The sequence below is a fragment of the Balaenoptera musculus genome, chromosome 1 (genome assembly GCF_009873245.2).
Source record: "Balaenoptera musculus isolate JJ_BM4_2016_0621 chromosome 1, mBalMus1.pri.v3, whole genome shotgun sequence".
Taxonomy (NCBI): Eukaryota; Metazoa; Chordata; class Mammalia; order Artiodactyla; family Balaenopteridae; genus Balaenoptera; species Balaenoptera musculus.
Genome location: NC_045785.1, coordinates 26,855,380 through 26,875,829, shown reverse-complemented (window position 1 = coordinate 26,875,829; position 20,450 = coordinate 26,855,380). Strand labels below are relative to the sequence as shown.

Here is a 20,450-nt window from a genome sequence, read left to right as displayed (position 1 = left end):
GCCAGCCACACCCGGGGCTCCCTGGAGATTTGGGCAGGTTTCTAACAGTAGAAATGAGCTTCAAACTCAGGTCTGAAATGAGACTAAATGAGTCAAAAATGGGATTCCCCACTGCTGCACTTCCATCAACTCACTTGCATCCTCACAGGTCGCTGGGCCAGGAAGTCCCCTGCCCCCTCTCCCCATGCCCTACTCTTCCACAAGCCCTGATGACTCTTTCTTTGCCACGTGCATTCCCATCACTTCATGTCTGTCCCCACTACCAGGCTCTTGTTGTCCTTTACCTGAATGAACACAAAACTTTCTAACTCATTTCACAGTAACTGGCCTCCCTCTGAGCAATCCAGATCTTACAGTGCCCTTCCCCACTCAGGACTCTTCCCATCGTCTTTAGGATCAGACTCGAGCCCCTTCAAAGTCTGACCTCTGAAACCTCACCTTCACTCCTCCATGTCACTCATACCCTCCCTCCTGTTCTGGCACACCGAACAACTTACAGTTCTGTTTCCATGTCTCCACCTTGCTCCCCGGGCCCATCTGTCTGCCTGAAATGCCATTTCTCTGTTATCATGTATCTAAATCCTACTATCTCAGTAGCTCCATGTCAAATGCTGCCTCCTCCAGGCAGCCTTCCATGCTTCTCTCAGCAATATGAGATGGGTCCTCTCTCTGAACCTCCCTGTAGCTGTATCTTTCATCACCTCCCCGTTGTGGTTCTGTAGTTTCTTTCCATAGTTCATGTAACTCCTTGAGGACAGTGGAGTGGTCATATCTTATACCTGACATTGGCACTTCCCACTGTATCCAAATAGGGTCTTGTATACAGTAGGTGTTCAATTAATGCTTGTTATGTACCATGTGCAGGAATGAGTGGGTGAGTGAGTGAGTGATGGAGCACGTTGCTCATATTGTGGGACATTGACTGGGTGAGAGGGAAATGGGCCAACTCAGGGAACGTTGCTCCAGACGTCCCGTCATCCCTCGTCTAGAGGTGGTTGTCGGGATTGTGGGGTTGGTGAGGGCTTGAGTGGAACTCTGGCTCCTGGTCATTGCCAAGGCCAGGGCTCCAGAGGTGCGAGGGAGTTCTAGCCTCACAGCATCTCAAGAACAATGAACTGCAGGGGCCGGAGGGTTTCCACCTTCTCCACTGGAGACGGGAGAAAACTGACTTTGTGTGTATCCGCCGTCCTTTGACCAAGCTTCTCCTTTAACCTAGAGTACCGTGCATGTGGCTTTTAAAAACAGGACTCTGGTGTTGGCGAACGTGAGGGCATTACAGCACCTGCCAGAGCTACCGCAGGGGCTACCTCGGTGCCCTCGGCCAGCGGCACGGGCGGGGGATGCTCTGGTTACCGCTTACTCTGCATTGAGAACTGTCCAGTGGGAAGAGGTTTCTCAGCAGAAATATCCGTGGTTGAGCTCAAGTCCCTGCTTTGAACTTCAGACTGCAGCTTTCTCTTACATTCTTTACCGTTTCTGACCACACATCCACCTTTTATTTAACTTTCTTTGAGTCATTTCTCCATTGGGGGCTGAGGTTGGGGGGCTCATCTCATCTAGAGCCGCCATCAGCAGATTGGAAGGGTGGGGAGGTCACCGGGGGCTGTGGACTGTCCACCTCTGGCCGCTGGTGCGGGATAAGGGAACGGGATGGCTGTCGGCTTGGGGTGCCTCTGAGCCCACACGCTCTTGATGAATTTCACTTGGACTTCGCTCCCAAAGGAATTTGTCAAAAGCAGCTCCCCATCTGCACACTCGGGAAATCCGAGCCCAGTAGAGCCCAGCAACCCCACAGGCCCCAGCAGAGCAGGGCCTCTTTCTGTCTCTGCGTCCACCTCCCACCCTGCGACACTGCCCCGACTGGTTTCTTCCTGTGATTATCCATCTCTGTATGTGCTGTTTTTTGCCTTGTAGTAACTCAGGTTGGTGTGTCCCAAGGGCATAATATGTGTCCAGACCCTGGCATACCTGAAAGGGGCAAAAGACTAGGCTCAGATTTCAGGTAAGATCTGTTTGGGAATGTTCTTATTGCAAGAAGGGTGGGATGGCCTGGTTGGGGGGAAGACAGGGACTGGCCTTCCTGGAGGTAGAGTGGAGAGGACCGTGTGGATACAGGATCACTTCCTGGAGAAGAGCTTTGGCCTTGAACATTCTCTCTTGGTCCAGTCCTGGGACTAGTACCCACACCTTAAGGGGGAAGGGAGGGCTGTAGACTGCCAGTGTCACCCAGCAGACCTATACCCAGGGTACAAAGGGCTGCCATCGTCAGGAATGACATGCCAGCAGGCAGCTCACACCTCCGATAGTCTAGGACACCCTGGGGCCCCGAGACAGTGCATTTTGTAAAGTTTCTAACTATCGAGGCATCTTCTCATAATCCTCCACTTTCATGAAAGTTTATGGGTATCATCCACCCACTCTTAGCTGTCCTAATTGTCCTAATACTTATCTCAGAAGATTGCTCTTTCGCTCACAAAGTCACCTTTTAACTTGATCCTAAAACCATTAAACGGTCCAGAAAAGAAGATGAAGAGCAGGTGTTCCTTCCAATGGAGATTTTAAGTGATAAACGGTGGAGCGGAGATGAAGGGCCAGAGGAGAAATAAAGTTCGGCATGGTGCTTCTTTGTGGACCTAGGAAGGACTCAGGGGGGACCTGGCAGGCCCAGGGGTGGAGCTCACAGATACTCCTTGTCTCCCAGGTTAGGATCCAGCGTCCAGTTCACCTGCAACGAGGGCTATGACCTGCAAGGGTCCAAGCGGATCACCTGTATGAAAGTCAGCGACATGTTTGCAGCCTGGAGTGACCACAGGCCGGTCTGCCGAGGTGAGGGTGCCCCTGGAAAGGGATGCCGGCCAGCAAGCTGGGCTGGGCGTGGAGGACGGAGCCCAGCTCCTGAAGCCTGAGTCCAGGCTCTCATCCAGACTGGCTCACCTCATTCTCGCTGCTCCCCACACCTCAGATTCTGCACCCATTTACTAATGAACCCAACACATTTATTTAGCACCTCCTCTGTAGGCCTATAGAGGAGCAGGAGATAACAGAGATAACAGATAACAGAGATGGGGAAGAGAGGCACGGTCCCTGCCCTGCCTGCACCTGACAGTCTAGTCAGGGAGTCACACATGAGCAGGTTTCTGGCCCACCGCACCAAGATATCACAGCTGCACCTAGATGGGAAGGGAAGTCACTTTGTATCATGTCACCTTGAATCCTTCCATTATAGCACACAGACATCCCAAACCCTCCGTCTCAGTGCCCTTGTGTCTTTCCACATACTCAGCAAAAAACAGACCTGTCACTTCTGAAAGAATGCTCTGAGCTATGCAGGAGTAACAGGGACCATGACCTCAAAAGGCCTCTCTGTGGGATTCCTCTAACCTCACACCTGGACATCTTATTCTCGGGGGCCCTGCCATCCCAGGTTTCACAAGAACCAAGTCTGGGCTGGCCAAGTCCCCATCCCCCAAATAATCTTAAAATACGAGACCTGAGTGTATTTTTCCTTTGGGACAGGACAGCAGCTGCTTCTATGGTAGAGAAGCCCCTGGCCTCATCTCGCAGGGCACCACTAGACAGCTTTTCATGTCCTACACTGCACTCATCTCTCTTTTTCCATTGTTTGCACACATGACCAGGACTCAAGAGTTCTTGGTACAAGAGTAAGGAATCACTCTAGAGTTTGTAAACAAAGACAGCAATTGCCCTTTTGAGTGACCCTTTGGAAGAGAAAGTGTGCTGCACACTAAAGTTACATTCCAGATCCTTCCAGTTTAAGAAGATTCTTTGCCTCTCTCCAGGCACATGCATCAAGATGAAATTCATGCAAAGGTGGGTCCAGGATAAAGAACTTAGATCACTGCTGCACTGAGGAAGGGGCAAGTTGGAGCTGAGACCCACTCCCTTTTTTTACTGTGTTGATAAGCGCTCTGGAAGAGGGTCATGAAAATCTCTCTCAAATAAGCCTTAGATTAATTCATTCTCACTCAACTTTGAGGTGGCCACTGTTCACAATTAATAATGTGCTTTGCATCCCCACTGATTTTAGTTATATTATTTCAAAGATTCCACTTAGCTAATATTTTTCTAAAAAATCAAACAAAAGAAGAATTCTTGGGTATTACTCTCAGCTTTGCCACCAGCTGGCCATGGGTAATTGGGCAAAGCCCCCATCTTCCCCGGGCTTATTTTCCTACTGGTAAATGTAGATCATGGCTCCTACCCTACCCATCTTGTGTTAATGTGAGGGTCAAATGGAGTTGTAGATATGGAAACACTTTATGAATTGGGAAGTGCTGGACAAGAAAGCGAACATTCTTGTGCTAGAATATAAGCTCTATAGGGCAAGGACGTCTGTTTTGTTCACTGCCTTGAATAGGGCCAGGCACATAGTAGGTGCTCAATAGCATGTGTTGAATGGATGATTTAATTCATGAATAACTGAATAGCACAACACTCCATTTCCGGGGAACCAAGACACCAGCTGAGTAGACAGGCATAAAATTATCAAGTCTGAGGATCAAGGCACCCTTTGCCTGTCTGTCATTTCAAAATTCCTTTTGAGGAGCCAGAACAAGGATGCCTTCAGGAGGTGGTGGGATCTGATCTCTCCCCAAGACCTTTTCATTGGAGGCAGGTTGTTCTCTTAGTAATGGTGGTTGTTTACATGAATAAGCCCAGGGTGGGGAAGGGCTGGTGTTTCAGAAGAAAGTTCACAGTCAAGTAATGTGCTCATCTTTTTCCCCAGACATGTTGTGTGCCCCAGTCAAGTCCCTCCAATGATTTTGACCCCCTGGACTCTGCATTCTCTGCCACGCTATTGACTAAGCATCGGGCCGAGCTTTTTCACATCCATTTTCATCCCATCCTCTGCCCCTGGGAAGTGGGGGGGAAATCACGGAAAACAGAGCCAGACAGAATTGGGTACAAATCCAACCATCACCACTTTTTAGCTGGGTGTCCTTAGGCCTGTCTTTTCACCTCTGTGAATCTCTTTTCTTTTGATAAAAGGCAGTGATTATAGAACATTGCTTTATGACATTACTGCGAGAACTAGAGGAGACAGTGGACATGAAAGGCCTCATTTAGAAATGACCCCAGCGTATCTGTGAGGCTTGTGTGCAGCGTGTTTAGTTTAAACTGCTGAGCCCTGTCGGGATATAGCTTCCCCACGCCTCAGAGCGCACCCTCAGCCTCTAGTGGCCCCAGATCTTTTAGAAGCCTGTTTCCTCACTGTCCTGTCCAATCCTGTTGCAATCACACACCTTGGAAGGCCCACAGACTTTGATCTAGAGACCAACTCTACCTCCTGCTGGCTTGCTGGCCCTGGGCGGCTTCCTTCCTCTTTTTTAGCCACAGGGCCCTCATTTGTGAACTGGGAAAACAAAACCTCCAGTGCCTAGTGATTGCCAAATTGAAACAAGCCATTTTATAGAAAGTGACCAGTACTAGCTGTGGTTGAGAGGGGGCTCTAGGGCAGGTTCACCTTCCTGCCACTCTCTCCCTCTTTTTCCCTCTCCCGAGGTCATTGTGAGGGAGGAAGAGAAAAGCAAAGGTTGCTGGGTTTGGACTTGGCTGATCTGTCCTGGACTTCCCCGAAGGCCAAGGGCTGAGTTAGATATTAAATTCAAGGGGGGTTCTTTAATTTTGGCAGTTTTGAAAGTTTTCCTTTTAAAATCTCTTATTTTTAATTAGTCAGAATTACTATTCTAATTGTGATTTTTTTAACAGAGAGTTTAAAGGAAGCCCACCTTAAAAATAGAAAGGGACAAAACTCTTTGAATTCCACGATAGCTCCACTAATAAGCAAGTTACCAAAAGATCACAGTCTGAAAAGGATTCACCGCCACACACAGTGGTATTATTTTTCCTCTAATGCATTTAAAATATGATTTGATTTTAAACATTCATTTTCCACACAATTAATTCTACCAAAACATGGGACCCGGCAAATGATAGGTTTTCAACAAATGTTTGAGGACAACCTGAATGAATCAGTGATTGAAATGCATGAACAATTGGGGACCGTGCCCTCATTTTGGAATTTGAAATTCGATATTCACAGGCCTTTTTTTTTCTTCCCTTCCCACCAGAAGAAATAAGCTTCTCATTTAACTACTAGAAAATTTTGATCATCCAAAGGAATTGAGGACAGCATGAAACATTGTTATCCTGTTATACTAATTCTATTCAGGCCCAGATACAGGCAGTATAATATAGGGCTTGTCAAACTTATTTCACATAGGGAGCCCAATATTTTTTAAAAAGCTTTTGCAGAGGCCCCATAAATAAAATAGATACCGTGGAACTTCTCTCAATGAAGTAGGGGCAGGGGATTTGGAGTTGCCCCCTTCTCACCACTTCCAGCAGCCGCGAAGCCACCTCCAGGGAACCCCTGAGGTTCTGGGGAGCACGGTTTGTAAACCACTGATGGAGTGAAGAGGACCAAATTGACAACCAGGAGATCTGGTTTCTTGTGACCACAAATTGGTGTTGACAGAGGATAGGGATGGAGTACCAGCCCCAGATGAAATACAGTTACTGAGTCACAGAGTAGATCATCAACAGAAAGTCATACATTAATTTTCTTCCTAGAGTAAGAGCTTTTTTGGTAAATAGAACACCAGACTCAGGACTCAGAGACCTAAGTTCAAGTTCCAACCTTGCTAGTAACATACCATATGGCACAGGGCAAATTACTGAAATGCTCTGAATCTTCTCACTCATTCTCCTGAGGTGGGAGTGAAATGTGGGAAATATTGCACAAAAAAGTTTAATTTAATGCCGTGAAAATTACAGGTGGCTGTCTTCCGTCTTGGGTCAGCTTCCTGGGCCTCCCCCTTAAACACTAATGTTGTTCAGGGTTTTGTCATGTCCCTCCCCTCCTCTTTTCTCCACCCCCTCACCCCTACCCCCATCCCTCCCCCATGCTACCCCCGCCTTCCTCTCCTCTCCTCTGTAGTTATTCTCCCCTGGGTGATGTGCTGACTTCACTAGAATACATGCCCCATTGCTCCCTGAGCCCCTTACCTATACGTATGTACTAATGGTAAAGCTCCCATTTATTAAGCTATTTGTATAAAGCAGTACAGTAAACATTTTTCGTAATTTCTTTACAAGGAAAGAGGCAACATCCATGTTCTATGTTCAGCTCAAGCTTGGAGTGGTCCGCCAACTTGCCCAAAGGCCCAAAGCTAATCTTTTGAACTGGGACTCCACCGCAGTCCAAAGGCTCTATCCTACTTCTACTTGAAAATTGCTCCTGGACACCAATTTGGAGTAAATACACACTAGATGGAACCACATAGAACAACCTCTCCTCCCCCCTGCCCCCACTTTTTGGTAACATTTATTTTGATCTAATTGTGAACTCACAGAAAATTGGCAGAAACTGTGCAAAGTATTATATGTTCTTTGCCCAGATTTAAACAACTACTTTTAGGGAGTTAATGGACAAGATAGATCAGTCAGAGAGGTAGGAGAAGAACCAGAGGCGTCATGGAAGCCAATGAATGTGAGTTGCACAGAGAGAGAAGGGTCAGCAGGGTCAGACACTTTAGAGAGGTCGAGTACAACAAAGACCAGAAAGCAGCCCCTGGGGTTAAGTGGCTCAACTAAGTGGTGGATGTTTGAAATTGCCCCTGTAAGGAGCTGTCAAGGAAACGGAACAAAGACAAGAGAGAGGACTGACTTGGGCCAAAGCTTCCATTTCAGTGGCAAACCACAAGTCTGTGGTGGTGCCATGGTTCTCCTGGCAGCCCCCGGGCACCCAGGATTAGGAATAGAGATGGTTAATCAAAGGTAGATAAGAGAGTGTTACAGGAGCTGCTGGTGAGGGACTTGAGGTCCAGACTAGGTAGTGAGAAAAGAAGGGTCAGGAGAGGATGGAGAGATGGGGAGAAATGAGGGAGCCAGGAGTCTGGAGAGGCCTAGGATTTAGGACAGCAGGTGGTGCATCGAGACCAAAGTCACTCTGCTGGATGCGTAGGCAGCAGGGAAAGGAACGGGGTGATGGAGTTTAAGATCTCACAGATGGGATGGACTCTCCTGGGTCCCAGAACAACAGGCCCTGGGTGTGGCCATGGACGTGGTTGACCTTGGGCAGGGGCACCTGATCTCAGGAGGAGGTGCTGAACTCTGAAAGGTGAAGGAGCCATCCCTCTGTTGGAACCGAAAGGAAGAAGATGAGCACATAAGCAGACGGGATTGCAGACTTGGGGGGTGAGAGAGAGGGCACACCTGCCAAATGTCCTCTGTTCCACCCACAAAGACTGAAGCAAGGTCATCACCTGAGGGTAAGGGGAGGCAAGGGGAAAGGTGAGAGGTCCGAGGGATGTGCAGGAGGCATGAAAGGTTCTTTGAGCAGAGTGGGAGAGTGAGCTTAATAGGGCTAAATGGCAGAGTTGCTGGACAATATCCAGGACTTGTTGAGGTGGGTGATCATGAATTTATAGTGACACCAATCTTCCTACTCATGTGATTTTTCTCCAGCAAAGCTCTACTGCATGGGGGCAGGGCTAGAGAATGTAGGTGGAGAAGTTCATCCACAATGGATGTCTTTTGGGCAATCATTTAAAGGAAAAAGGAGCAAGGGACTTAGGTGAATTTGCAAGAAAATGATCATAATGGTGGACCATGGGATCTAAGTTGGGTAAGGGTGGAGGAGAAGACAGGGAGCTGATGGTGGAGAGAAAGTTGTTGTCAGTGGAGTGAGATACAGAGGAAGGTCAAAGAAGACTTCCTCCAGGGGGTTAGCAATTGTTCGTGGAACAAAACACTGGAGGGGAGGAGAAAGCTCTCCACTGCGGAGTGCTGCGGACCCAGGAGGGGGAGATCGGCTTCCCTCACGGCAGGAGTTGGAGCAGGCAATTCTGAAAGACGTTGCAGCTACAAGTCAGGGTTTGTTTGCCTTAGAATTGGTGGTCAGGAGGTGGTTCTAGAGAGAGAACTGTGGAAAGGGAAGGATGAGGAGGGAGGTCAGTAGTAGGAGAAGTGAGGGAAGCCAGCATGGAGCAGGGTGGGAATAAGATTTGGGGAGAAGATACGGGCTTCCCTGGTGGCACAGTGGTTGAGAATCTGCCTGCCAATGCAGGGGACACGGGTTCTAGCCCTGGTCTGGGAAGATCCCACATGCCGCGGAGCAACTAGGCCCATGAGCCACAATTACTGAGCCTGTGCATCTGGAGCCTGTGCTCCGCAACAAGAGAGGCCGCAATAGTGAGAGACCTGCGCACCGCGATGAAGAGTCGCCCCCGCTTGCCACAACTAGAGAAAGCCCTCGCACAGAAACAAAGACCCAACACAGCCATAAATAAATAAAAAAAAAATTTTTTTTTAAATTAAAAAAAAAAAGATTTGGGGAGAAGATAGAAGACCAGAGGCACTTGCACCTGGAGCAGTTCCCTTTCTGGTACCAAGTTGTTTTGATGCCAGAACTGGCTGTGGGTCTAAACGATGTCTCTCTAAAGTCCCCTGGAATAGCGCCCCTGTTATATGGTGTAGTGATGTTCAGAGGAAGAATGGGACTTTGCAGCAGAGCTTGGGCATGGAAGGTCCTGGAAAAGTCTCCTGAAAGTTATCCAGCAAGGCATTTGATGGGAAAAGGCAAATAGAGAAACACAAATATGTGTTTATTCATTTATTCAGTCCCTGTCTGAGCATCAACCGTCTCGCCAGCCCTTGTGGGCCACAGCGATGATCTAACCATCTGTTGGTGGGATCGCAGGCAGCTGCTGAGAAGTCTGTCTGTCTGCAGACCCCCTGACCTTACCCAGACAGCAGAGGAGAAAAGGAGCTGATGCTCCATTCGGAACCTATTTTTAGGTGCTCCATGCTAACTAGCTGCAGATTGTAATATTTTCATTAAACCCCTCTAAGCCCTTAAAGTGATAAATGCCTTTTTGCCCTGTTCTCTCTAATTTACCTTCAGCACATCTCAACAAACTGCAAAGACCATCTAATTTTTGGAAACAAGTGCAGGATAAATTAAGTCTGAAGCTGAGGGCTTTTGGCAGCAAAACCTGAGTCTCCAGAATAGGTGTAAGGTAGTGCTGGTAGAGATTTGTCAGGATTCCCTGCAGGCCTAGCATTCGGAATCCACAGGTCCTCTTTGCAAAGGTGGGCTGGGATCAGGCTTTTGGTTTTGAGTATCTTATTCTAATTTGTTTAGTGATGTTGTCAGTCTCAAGTGTGGTCATGGGAAACAAATCCTGTAAAGAAACTTCAGGAAAGGTAGAATAAAGATCCCTGGCCTTGAGAAATCTTGGGGATAGTGAGATGGAATGAACATAATATCAGAGTCTGACAGTCCCAGCTCCCCTTTGTTAAATATTGATGATGTCCTGGATCCTTGGTGAGCCTTCATATCTAAAATCTCATAGAATTTCATCCTCACCATGCCTCAGTGGGGCAATATCCCTAGTCCCATTTTACAGATGAAGTAGAATCAGAGAGGTTTTCTAACTTACCAGACTTAAACAAACAGCAAGTGGACTTAAAACCCAGAATGCCAAGCTGGTAAACCCCACAGCATGCTCTCTCCTCCCCATGCGGTGCTGCCTTCAGGCCCAGTTGTATCAAGTGGAATCAGTGATTGTCCGTGTTTCTCAGCCCAGAATTACAGGAGCAATCAGATGCACGGGAGGGGAGTGGGGGAGAGGGTTCCCCTAGGGCTTTGTTCAAACTTGACTCAACATTTGAGGTCAGGATGAGAAGATCCTTCAGGTGCAGGACTGGGGAGAGCCACCGAAAGGAACTTCCTCGCTGGAGGGGATGAGCCGTAGGAGCAATTCTGACCCCGGGTCTCTTGCGCGTAACCCCTGACAACACTCACTCCACTCAGTTGTAACTGTTTTTCACATCTGTTCCCTCCACTTGCTGGTGGCCCTTCAGAGAAGAGGGATTGTGTCTTAGACATTTTTCTCTCCCCACCCTCTGCCTGGCCTGTTAATAGGCACTCAGTATATGTGGGAATGAATGAGCACAGGCATGAATGTGTGAAATGAGAAGAGATTAATTATGTCCAGAGCTGGGGAGCCTGCTTCCCCAGGCCCTCCTAGGAAGGGTTTCCTGGGAAAGGTTTATCACAGCCCTGTCCACACACGGAGAGGAGTTCTAGGATATTTTGCCCCATCAGAGGAAACCAGGTTTGACACCACTTTCATTTTATATACTTAGGCTTGTTGAGTTTGCTTGCTAGTTCTTTACCGTTAGGCACTTTGCCTACAATTAAGATAAATTGCCACATGGGCAGCAACAGAAGAGGCTCGTAGAGCTCTTTATTAAAATAGCTGAGCACTAACATTGAAGAATGAAGGGGTTGGAACTAAAGAACATGTTTTTAAAGAAGGCAAACACCTCGATACAATGTAGTACCTTAACTGGTATCAATCACTACTTAATCTAATTAGTTTAGAAGCTATTTTAAAGAGCTTAATTAGATTAAGTTGTGATTGATAACACTTTATATCTACTTGAGGAGAGCACTTCTTCTAATTCACCTTGAATCTTCATGCTTCCAGTCAAAAGCCTATTTCAGGCACGTGCTAAGTGTGGGGAAGTACTTTATTGTCCCTGAAATCACTCTGGGTGCCTGACACTGGGCTGAGCCAGGGACCTCGGCAGAGTCCTTGGGCTCAGACATTCTGATACCTAGTGGGGTGGCCTTGACAAGGACACCCTGAGATTCTACTTCAGGAGGCCTGAGAGCAAATGGGGGAATGCAGAAAAGTCAGCAGAGCAGGAGGAGAGCAGTTTAGCAGGCCCATAGGTACATGGGGTCCACCTAGCTTGAGGTCAAGGTGTGTAGTAGCCCACACCCTCTTGGTAGAGATGTGCTGCTCGGTCACAGTGGAGTCAGGGTAGGGGGCTTGCTTAGCCTGACAGTGGAAGTTCATCGTTGCCTAGAGAGCAGCGGGTCAAGGCATGTGGGGCTTACTCTTCCCCCAGTGCTTGGGGAACTGTGACTTCCTTTGAGCCCGCTAAGAACCATGGGGGAAGGAAACAGGAAGTAGGAAGTTATATCTGGGGTGGGATGTACAGACTTCAGTCTCTTCTGGGCTGGGAGTGGGAGGTGGGGATGGGAACTCATCCTAACCTAAACTAAAATGCTTGCCTTCCATCTCCCCTCTGCAGCCCGTATGTGTGATGCCCACCTCCGAGGCCCCTCGGGCATCATCACCTCCCCTAATTTCCCCATTCAGTATGACAACAACGCACACTGTGTGTGGATCATCACAGCGCTCAACCCCGCCAAGGTAAGGCTCTTGGGGAGGATGGGGAGTGTCCTACGGGCAGGACTGGACTGGGGACAGTTGTTCTACCAGGAATTTCAAACCCAGACCTTGGTTGTGGTAGATTCTCTGCAGACAATTATTAAACATTGTTTTTACTAAATACCAAGTAGATAAAAAGCATACTTGTAAAATATAAGATATAAAGAACATCAGTACAACAAACACCTGTGTAGCCATCTCCCCACTCAAGAGAAAAAAAAAGCACACAGATATCTTAGTGATGTGTGTCCCTCACTAACCTCATTCCATTCCCTATCCCTCAGGTCACCATTACCTCGATTGTGTGCTTTATTATTCCTCTGCTTTTCTTTGTAGTTAGCACATAAGTGTGTATCCATAAAAATGTTTAGTTTGCCAGCATTTGAACTTCATATAAATGTAATCATGTTGTACATAGTATTAATCAAGTTCACTCAAAGTTACGTCCTTAAGATTTATCTATGTTGTTGTGTATCATTTTGCACTGCTATATACATCTTTTCACATCTTTATTTCCCAGTTAGTATTTTTTTTCCTGTGAAGTGCCCTTTGTTCTCTAATAAATTTTATAAGTATCTTGCCAAGATCCACAAAATGACCTGTTGCAATCTTTATTTTAATTATACCAAAACTACAGATAAATTGGAGAACTGATATCTTTATGAGACCAAGTCTTCCAGTCCATTAATATGGTATATCTTTATTTACTTAGGGCTTCTTTAATGGCTTTCTGTAAACTTGTGTAATTTTTCCATTGTAAATCTTGTACAATTCTTAATATATTTATTCCTAGATATATTTGTTGTTGCTTTTATAAATCATATCTTTTAAGATTTTATTTTCTACCTTTTTCTTGCATGGTGGTTAGAAATGCAGTTCATTTTTATACTTTGATTTTTGTATATAGCAACTATTCCATAATAATTTATCTGTGAATTCTTTGGAGTTTTCTACATAAGACAGTTATCATCTGCAAAGAATGATGGTTTTGTTTCCTCCTTTTCAATCTTATACCTTTTCTTCAACCTTTTTCTTGCCCCAATGTTCTGCCTAGAATCTCCAGTGTAATGTCAAACCATTGTGATGATGGTAGGCACTTTTGCCATTGTTCAGTGTTAAACACAATGTTTTACTTCCTCACCATTAAGTATGATGCTTGCTGAAGTCTTTTTCTTAAATTTATAGTTCCTTTCTAATCCTAGTTTGCTAAGAGCTTTTATTGTGAATGGATGTTGACTTTTATTGAGCATCTTTCTATATCTATTGATATAATCATATGATTTTCTCCTTTATTCTCCTGTGTGGTGAATTCCACTGGTTGATTTTTCTGATGTTAAACCAACCTTGCATTCCTGAGATAAACTCAACCTGGTCATTTAGTATTATCATTTTTAAACATGCCTATATTTGATTTACTAAAAATTTGCATAGTGATTTTGCTTCTATTTTGTTATGTATTATATATATAACAAAATAGAATATATTATACACACACACACACACACACACATACATACATACACATGCATACACACACACCCCTGCCAGATCTCTGTGTCAAAATATTGTTAACCTCATAAAATGATTTGGAGTTTTTCCTCTTTCTATCCTACCCTTGTTTTTGGTGTTCTACAGTTTCACTGTCATATGTCTAGTTGTGGATATTTTGGTATTCATCCTATTTAATTTCATTAAGCTTCTAGAATCTATGGATTGCATCTTTCATCATTTTGGGAAAATTTTTAGCTATTGTCATTTCGACTGTTGTCTCTCTTTATTCTCTTTCTTTTCTGCTTCTGGAAGTCTGACAAGGCATGTTAATGTTTCTCACTCTGTCTTCTTTGATTCTTTTTTTTTTTTTGATTAATTTATTTATTTTTGTCTGTGTTGGGTCTTCGTTTCTGTGCAAGGGCTTTCTCTAGTTGCGGCAAGCAGGGGCCACTCTTCATCATGGTGCACGGACCTCTCACTATCGTGGCCTCTCTTGTTGTGGAGCACAGGCTCCAGATGCACAGGCTCAGTAGTTGTGGCTCACAGGCCTAGTTGCTCCGCGGCATGTGGGATCTTCCCAGACCAGGGCTCGAACCCGTGTCCCCTGCACTAGCAGGCAGATTCTCAACCACTGCGCCACCAGGGAAGCCCTCTTCTTTGATTCTTAACGTCTATCATTTTCTCTCATTCTGTTCAATAATTCTCTGTTCAGTTATCTCTAACCTCCGTTGAAGTCATTCACTGGAGATTTATTTTAATTTCAAATATCATTATTTTTGGTTTATGAAGTCCTATTTAGTTTTTTTTCAGGTGCTTTTTGAGCTAATTTTATAATCTCTTGCTCCTTACATATATTTAAGTTATTTAAATATGTTAAACACATTTGTTTTATATTCTGTGTCTATGAATCTCAGTATATGAAATCTTCACAAGTTTCACTCTGTTGCCTGTTGTTTCTCACCTCTGGCCCCCAGAACCATGTTTCTTTCTTTGTTTTGTAACTTTCGACTATGTGGTTAGAATCATAAACTTTGTCTGTGGGAATTCTTTGAGACCTGGGTAGAAGCTGGTGTGTTTGCTTCTGCTCAGTGCCTGGGGGCATTACCAGCCAGAAACCTCTTCAGACTAAATTCTCAGTATGAAGATTTCAAACCACCCAAGTAATCTGAAGGCTGAAAACCCATGTGAAGACAGATTTAGCATGATGGAGTCTCAGGGGAAGTTTTCTGTTTGCTGTTCACTCAGTGTCAAGGTCTGAGATAAACAATAAGCCTCGAGATCTACCCAGGTTGTAGCAGTGCTGTATGAGAAGGAAGGTAGGCTTATTTCTAGTTCATCCTCACACTAAGGGTGCAGCCTTTACTAGCTCAGCTTTGTTCAGGGGTGTCATCTGAGAGTCCCCAACTTTGGTGGACCCTGACCTTTGTCTCCTTCTCCCTCTTCTCCACAAGGCCCTGAAAACCAAAGCACTACTTCACCAGTTTTTAAAAATTCACTCAAGGCCAAAGCCAGCTTCATGCTCTGAATCACATTTTGTATCTCTACATTCACTGGGTTTTAGACTCTAAGAATTCTTACTGTACTAGTCTTCTCAGGCTTCCATAACAAAATATAATAGACTGGGTGGCTCTAACAAGAGACAATTATTTTCTCACAGTTCTAGAGACTAGAAGTCTATGATCAAGATGCCAGCAAATTTGGTTTCTGGTGAGGACTCTTCCCAGCTTATAGATGGCCTCCTTCTCACTGTGTCCTCACATGGCCTTTCCTCTGTGCACATTCAGAGAGAAACTTTCTGGTACCTCCTCCCCTCTTTTGAGGACACCAAACCCATTGGATTAAGGCCCCACCCTTATTACTTCATTTAACCCTAATCACCTTCCTAAAGGCCCCATCTCCAAATGCCATCACATTGAGGGTTAGGGTTTCAACATATGAATTTTAGAGAGATATAATTCCGTTCATAACACTTACTAACTTGTAAAAAGCTTTTTTTTTTTTCTTTTAAAATTTTACTCAACATTTTAAAATTGTTTGCTCAAGAGTGCCTAGGACCATAATACTTGGAACACTGGAAACAGATTTCCTCTGCAAGGCCTTTTACAAAGAAAGATTCATATTTTATCAAACCATTTGGTGATGAACCTAGTCAATGGAGAAGGATGTTTCAGCCACATGGGGATGGAAATGGAGGCTAAACCAGAAGAAGGACCTACTACCTTTGAAGTTATTAAGTTGCTGACTAGAGGACTCTTTCTTGGGCATTGTTAAAAATGCTTATCTCTGTTTGCTTTTGAATCTTAAGGTGGGGTACGGGGGAAGTGTAGGTAAGGCGTGAGAATTTTCTGAGAAACAATTTGATTTGCCCTCAGAAGGCCTAGCCTTGGCTGGTGTGTGGAGGTCAATGGCCCCATATTGGTCACTCCCCCACATGCCCTGCAGGAGGTCACTCCAACCCGGATTCCTGAAGCCAGCCCCTCTGAAGGACACTCCCTCAGAGTCAAGTTGTGCAGAAGGGTGTTCTTAGCAGCTTCATGGGTTCTTACTGAGCTTCAGGTAGTGCTAGAGGAGCCCAGAAAGGCTGAAGGGAGTTCCTTACTGACACCACCCAGGAGGACAGCCAGGGAGCATACAATGCCGAAAGGAGGGTGTAAGAGTAGAAACTCAAAGTCTTAGACTGAAGACTCGGAGCTGCCTTCCTGCAAATAGCAGGGAAAATGCAGAGTGTGTTCCTACCCCTGTTCACTGGCCCACAGGAGAGATACAAGTGTGTCCAGGAACTGCTTGTCTGGTCACTTTGGGAATATCTCCTTCAGCAAAAATCACAGCCTCTCCAAGTTCACAATATGTTTTATGAGATGAGCGTTTATTCGTTCATTGACCATGATATGATCTCTGCCCTGCACAGGAGCGTGCACATAGGCGAGAAGTCATGTAAGTAAATGTAAAGCTAGAGTTTGGATAAGTGCTAATGGAGATGAGTCTAGAGTGCGATGGGAAAATCTAGGAAGGAGCCACTACCTGGAAGGTCAGGGAACTTTTCACAGAGGAGGTGACATTTGAACAGGGTCTTGAAGGATGAGTAGGCTTAGAAATCAGTATTTCAGAGTGGATACATGTGCAGAGGCACCAAGGTTTGGAACAGTCTCTTAGAACTGAAAATAATTCAACATGCCTATATCAAGATGAGGCTGGAAAGGTCAGCAAGATTTAGATCATGGTGAACCCACATGCTTGGTAGAGAGGCTTGAGTTTTACCCTGAAACAGATTTTTAAGGGTAGAAGTGTTAGGCTGTTGGTAATAACAATAATAGCTATCTCTTATTGTATGCCTGTCATGTGCCAAGAACTGAGCTAGGCCTTCTGTGTAAATGACTTTCTTTCATTCTCTTCATAGCACAATTAATTAGGTTTTAAAAAGACCCATTTGATGGATGAAAAAACTGAATCGTGGACAGGTTGAAGGTTAAGAAACTTACTCATAGCACATAACCAGGAAATAAGTGGCAGCACTGAGATATAAACCCAGTCTTCTTGGGTCTATTGCCCATGAACTTCAGTAGCTGTGCTGTGCTACTGGATGGAACAAGGTCTCAGAATAGATGGGAGGGGTTGGGAGTGGTAGCCCTGGGATCAGCCTTGGGAAAGATGAGGGCCACTCTTTCTTCTGAACCAGAGCAATAGGAGGAAGGTCTGAATTTTTGAAAGATTACTCTGGCATCAGTAGAGCTATTAGAGAGGGATACTGGGGGGAATGAGACCGGTTAGGAGACTGAAGCAGTTACCCAAGTAAGAAATCTGGGGTCATCAACCAAGGCTTTGGAAACATGAAGGGGGAGACAGATTTAAGAGGAATTTAGGGAATGGGATGGGACTTGATGTCTGATTGGGTGTGAGATGGAGGGAGAAGGAGAGGTTTCATTCAACATTGTGTCCCAAGTGACCACCATAGTGCCTGGTATATAGTAGGCACTCAGTAAACATTTATTCAATGAACAAAAATAGATGATGACTCAGTGTTTTCTGACGTGGACCAATCGGTGGCTTTAAAAGGAAATACAAGAAGAGGAACATGGGCTTCCCTGGTGGCGCGGTGGTTGAGAGTCTGCCTGCTAATGCAGGGGACACGGGTTCGAGCCCTGGTCTGGGAAGATCCCACATGCCGCGGAGCGGCTGGGCCCGTGAGCCACAATTACTGAGCCTGCGCGTCTGGAGCCTGTGCCCCGCAACGGGAGGGGCCGCGATAGTGAAAGGCCCGCGCACCGCGATGAAGAGCGGTCCCCGCACCGCGACGAAGAGTGGCCCCCACTTGCCGCAACTAGAGAAAGCCCTCGCACGAACCGAAGACCCAGCACAGCCAAAAATAAATAAATAAAATTAAATAGCCTACTTTAAAAAAAAAAAAAAAAAAAAGAAGAGGAACAAGCTTGGCAGCAGTCAAGAGGGAAGCATGTGCATTTGAAGTGCCTGCATTTCATCCAGTGACATTTGGATACACTGGTTGGAAACTGGGTAAATCTAGGTTCAAGAGAGAGATTTGGGGGTCATTTCATCAACACACAGTTGGGAACGGATGCGTAAGGCATGGATAACCCTTCTTGGAGAGAGCAAAGAGAATGAAAAGATTTAGAATGGATCTGGGAACACAATCCTTACAGATGAAGGAGATCCAGTGAAAGAAACAGAGAAGGAGCAGTCGACGTGGTAGGAGGGAAATCAAGCTGCAAAAGCAGGAAGAGTTTCCAACCAGGATACGTCTAATAATGGCAACGCTGAGAAGCATCTTGTTGGAAAAGGACTGGAAAGAGACTGTTGGCTTTGGTCTTGGAAGAAGACCTTTCAGTGGAGCTCTGGGGGGCAGAAACAGCAGTGGGATGGGGAGTGAATGGATGGGGAGGGGGGGAGGCTCAAGAGGCCAGGCATGTAGACAGCCTTTTTGACTTCATTGTGAAGCGAGGGAAGGAGAAAGGGTACATGAGGGAGGTCGGGTGGACAGAAAGCTTTGGGCTACTTAGGGTGGTTGTTTAGGATATTGGGATTTTGAGCCCATTTGTAGGCTGTGGGCAAAACAAGCACAGAGAAAGAGAATGAAGATGTAGGAGAAAGAGGATGGTGAGTGAAGGATCTGGAGTGAGTGAGAGGCAAATTGGACTGAGAATGCAGGGGCTCCTTTCACAATGAGCAGGTGAAGAAAAATGCAGTCATGAGAAGGAGCTGAGAGTTTTGCCCGCAGGAGTGTAGAGTAGGACTCCTTATAATCATGGAATGATTACGCATCCCTAGTACCTGTATGTGTGTGGGCATGAGGACCCTTCCTGGCATTTCATCCCCCTTGTAGGACCTCTCCTGGTTGAGCTTGACAGGGAGCTGGGAATGTTTCAGTGACTAGGGCCTCCAAGGGCAATTGGAAGGTCCAAACAAGGCCCAAAAATGGTCTGACGTGGGAATGGCTGAGAACCTATGTCAAGATGGCAGCCTTGATTGAGCACCATGGGCTCTGCTGCTCTGCCCTGTGGGAACAAGAACTGACAGTCTCATTGCAGAGGCAGGTGAAGGGTATGTCTCTCCTCGATAAACTAAGAATAAAACAATTAAAACCACCTTGGTCCATCCTCCTGGAAGCTGGACAGATTCAGGGAAAAGAGAAAAGGCGGCTCAGAGCAAGTGATGCTGGCCTACTAGGTACACAGCTCTGCATTCTCCCTTTGATTGGGATGGTCTGGAGAAATGCGAGCCCCGCCTTGGCCAGATGGGCTCTCTTAGTTTTTGTAGTCATTTTGCCCACAATAACATTTCCCAAATTTGGTCAATCCTCAGAAATACCTGGAGAAAGTTTAAAGACACAAATTCCAAAGCTCTTTCCTCAAAGATCTGATTCAGTGGGTCTGAGATGGGAACCTGGAACCTATATTTTTAAAGAACATCCTGGTGGTTCTGACCAACCTGGCGTATGTGACAAATAACAACCCCCTTCCCTCCCAGCAAAGCACACGAGGCCCTCCTGCCCACCTCCCCTCGGGCAGCCCTGGCTTCAGCCACACTGAACTCCCGGTTCAGACACAGCTGGCCCTTTAAGAACTCTTTCCAGCACACCCTATCCCAGTGTGCCTTCCCTTCTCCTCCAGGCAAATCCCTACCCATCTTTGAGACACATTTCAGATCCCTGCTCTTCAGAGAAGCCTTCCTACCTCCACCAGGTCTTAGTCCTGCCTCTGTTCCTCCAGCACTTCGTCAGCCCCTTCCGTTTGCATGCATGTTACATTGCACTGTGTCGGGAATCTCTTTCCTCCATAGCTCGTGAGAGCCCCCAAAGTAGGAGTGGCATTTTGTTTATCTCTCCTGCAGTTAGCACAGTGCCCGGCACAGAGGAGGAGCTCAGCAGAGGTTTGGATACGTTACCAACTGACGGAAGAGACCTGTCTCTGCGTCAGGTAGCTCCTCAGGTATGGACCTGCCCTTGCTGGGTCCCAGAGCCTCCTCCTATTAGGACCTTTCAGCTCAGCCTGAGGAAAGATGTGGCTGATGAAATTTCCGTGGTCAGGACTGAAACCCAGACCTGAGTCGGCGCCCCCTACCGGCGCGCATCTGCCTTTCTTTCACAGCTTCTCAGTATGAACTCAAGACATATGAGTCAATTTGCATATGATCCTCGCTGGATTTGATCAGGACAGTTAATCCACCTGTGCT

At 46.2% G+C, this 20,450-nt stretch overlaps 1 protein-coding gene across 1 annotated transcript in view; it reads left to right on the top strand.

The window, feature by feature from the left end:
• Positions 1 to 20,450, top strand: part of CSMD2 (CUB and Sushi multiple domains 2) — a 653,956-nt gene that overhangs the window by 326,062 nt on the left and 307,444 nt on the right. Inside the window, exons 8-10 of the mRNA XM_036829393.1 lie at positions 1,915 to 2,002; positions 2,702 to 2,826; positions 12,133 to 12,254. Of these exons, the coding sequence (XP_036685288.1) occupies positions 1,915 to 2,002; positions 2,702 to 2,826; positions 12,133 to 12,254 (335 nt within the window). The remainder of the gene's footprint in view (positions 1 to 1,914; positions 2,003 to 2,701; positions 2,827 to 12,132; positions 12,255 to 20,450) is intronic.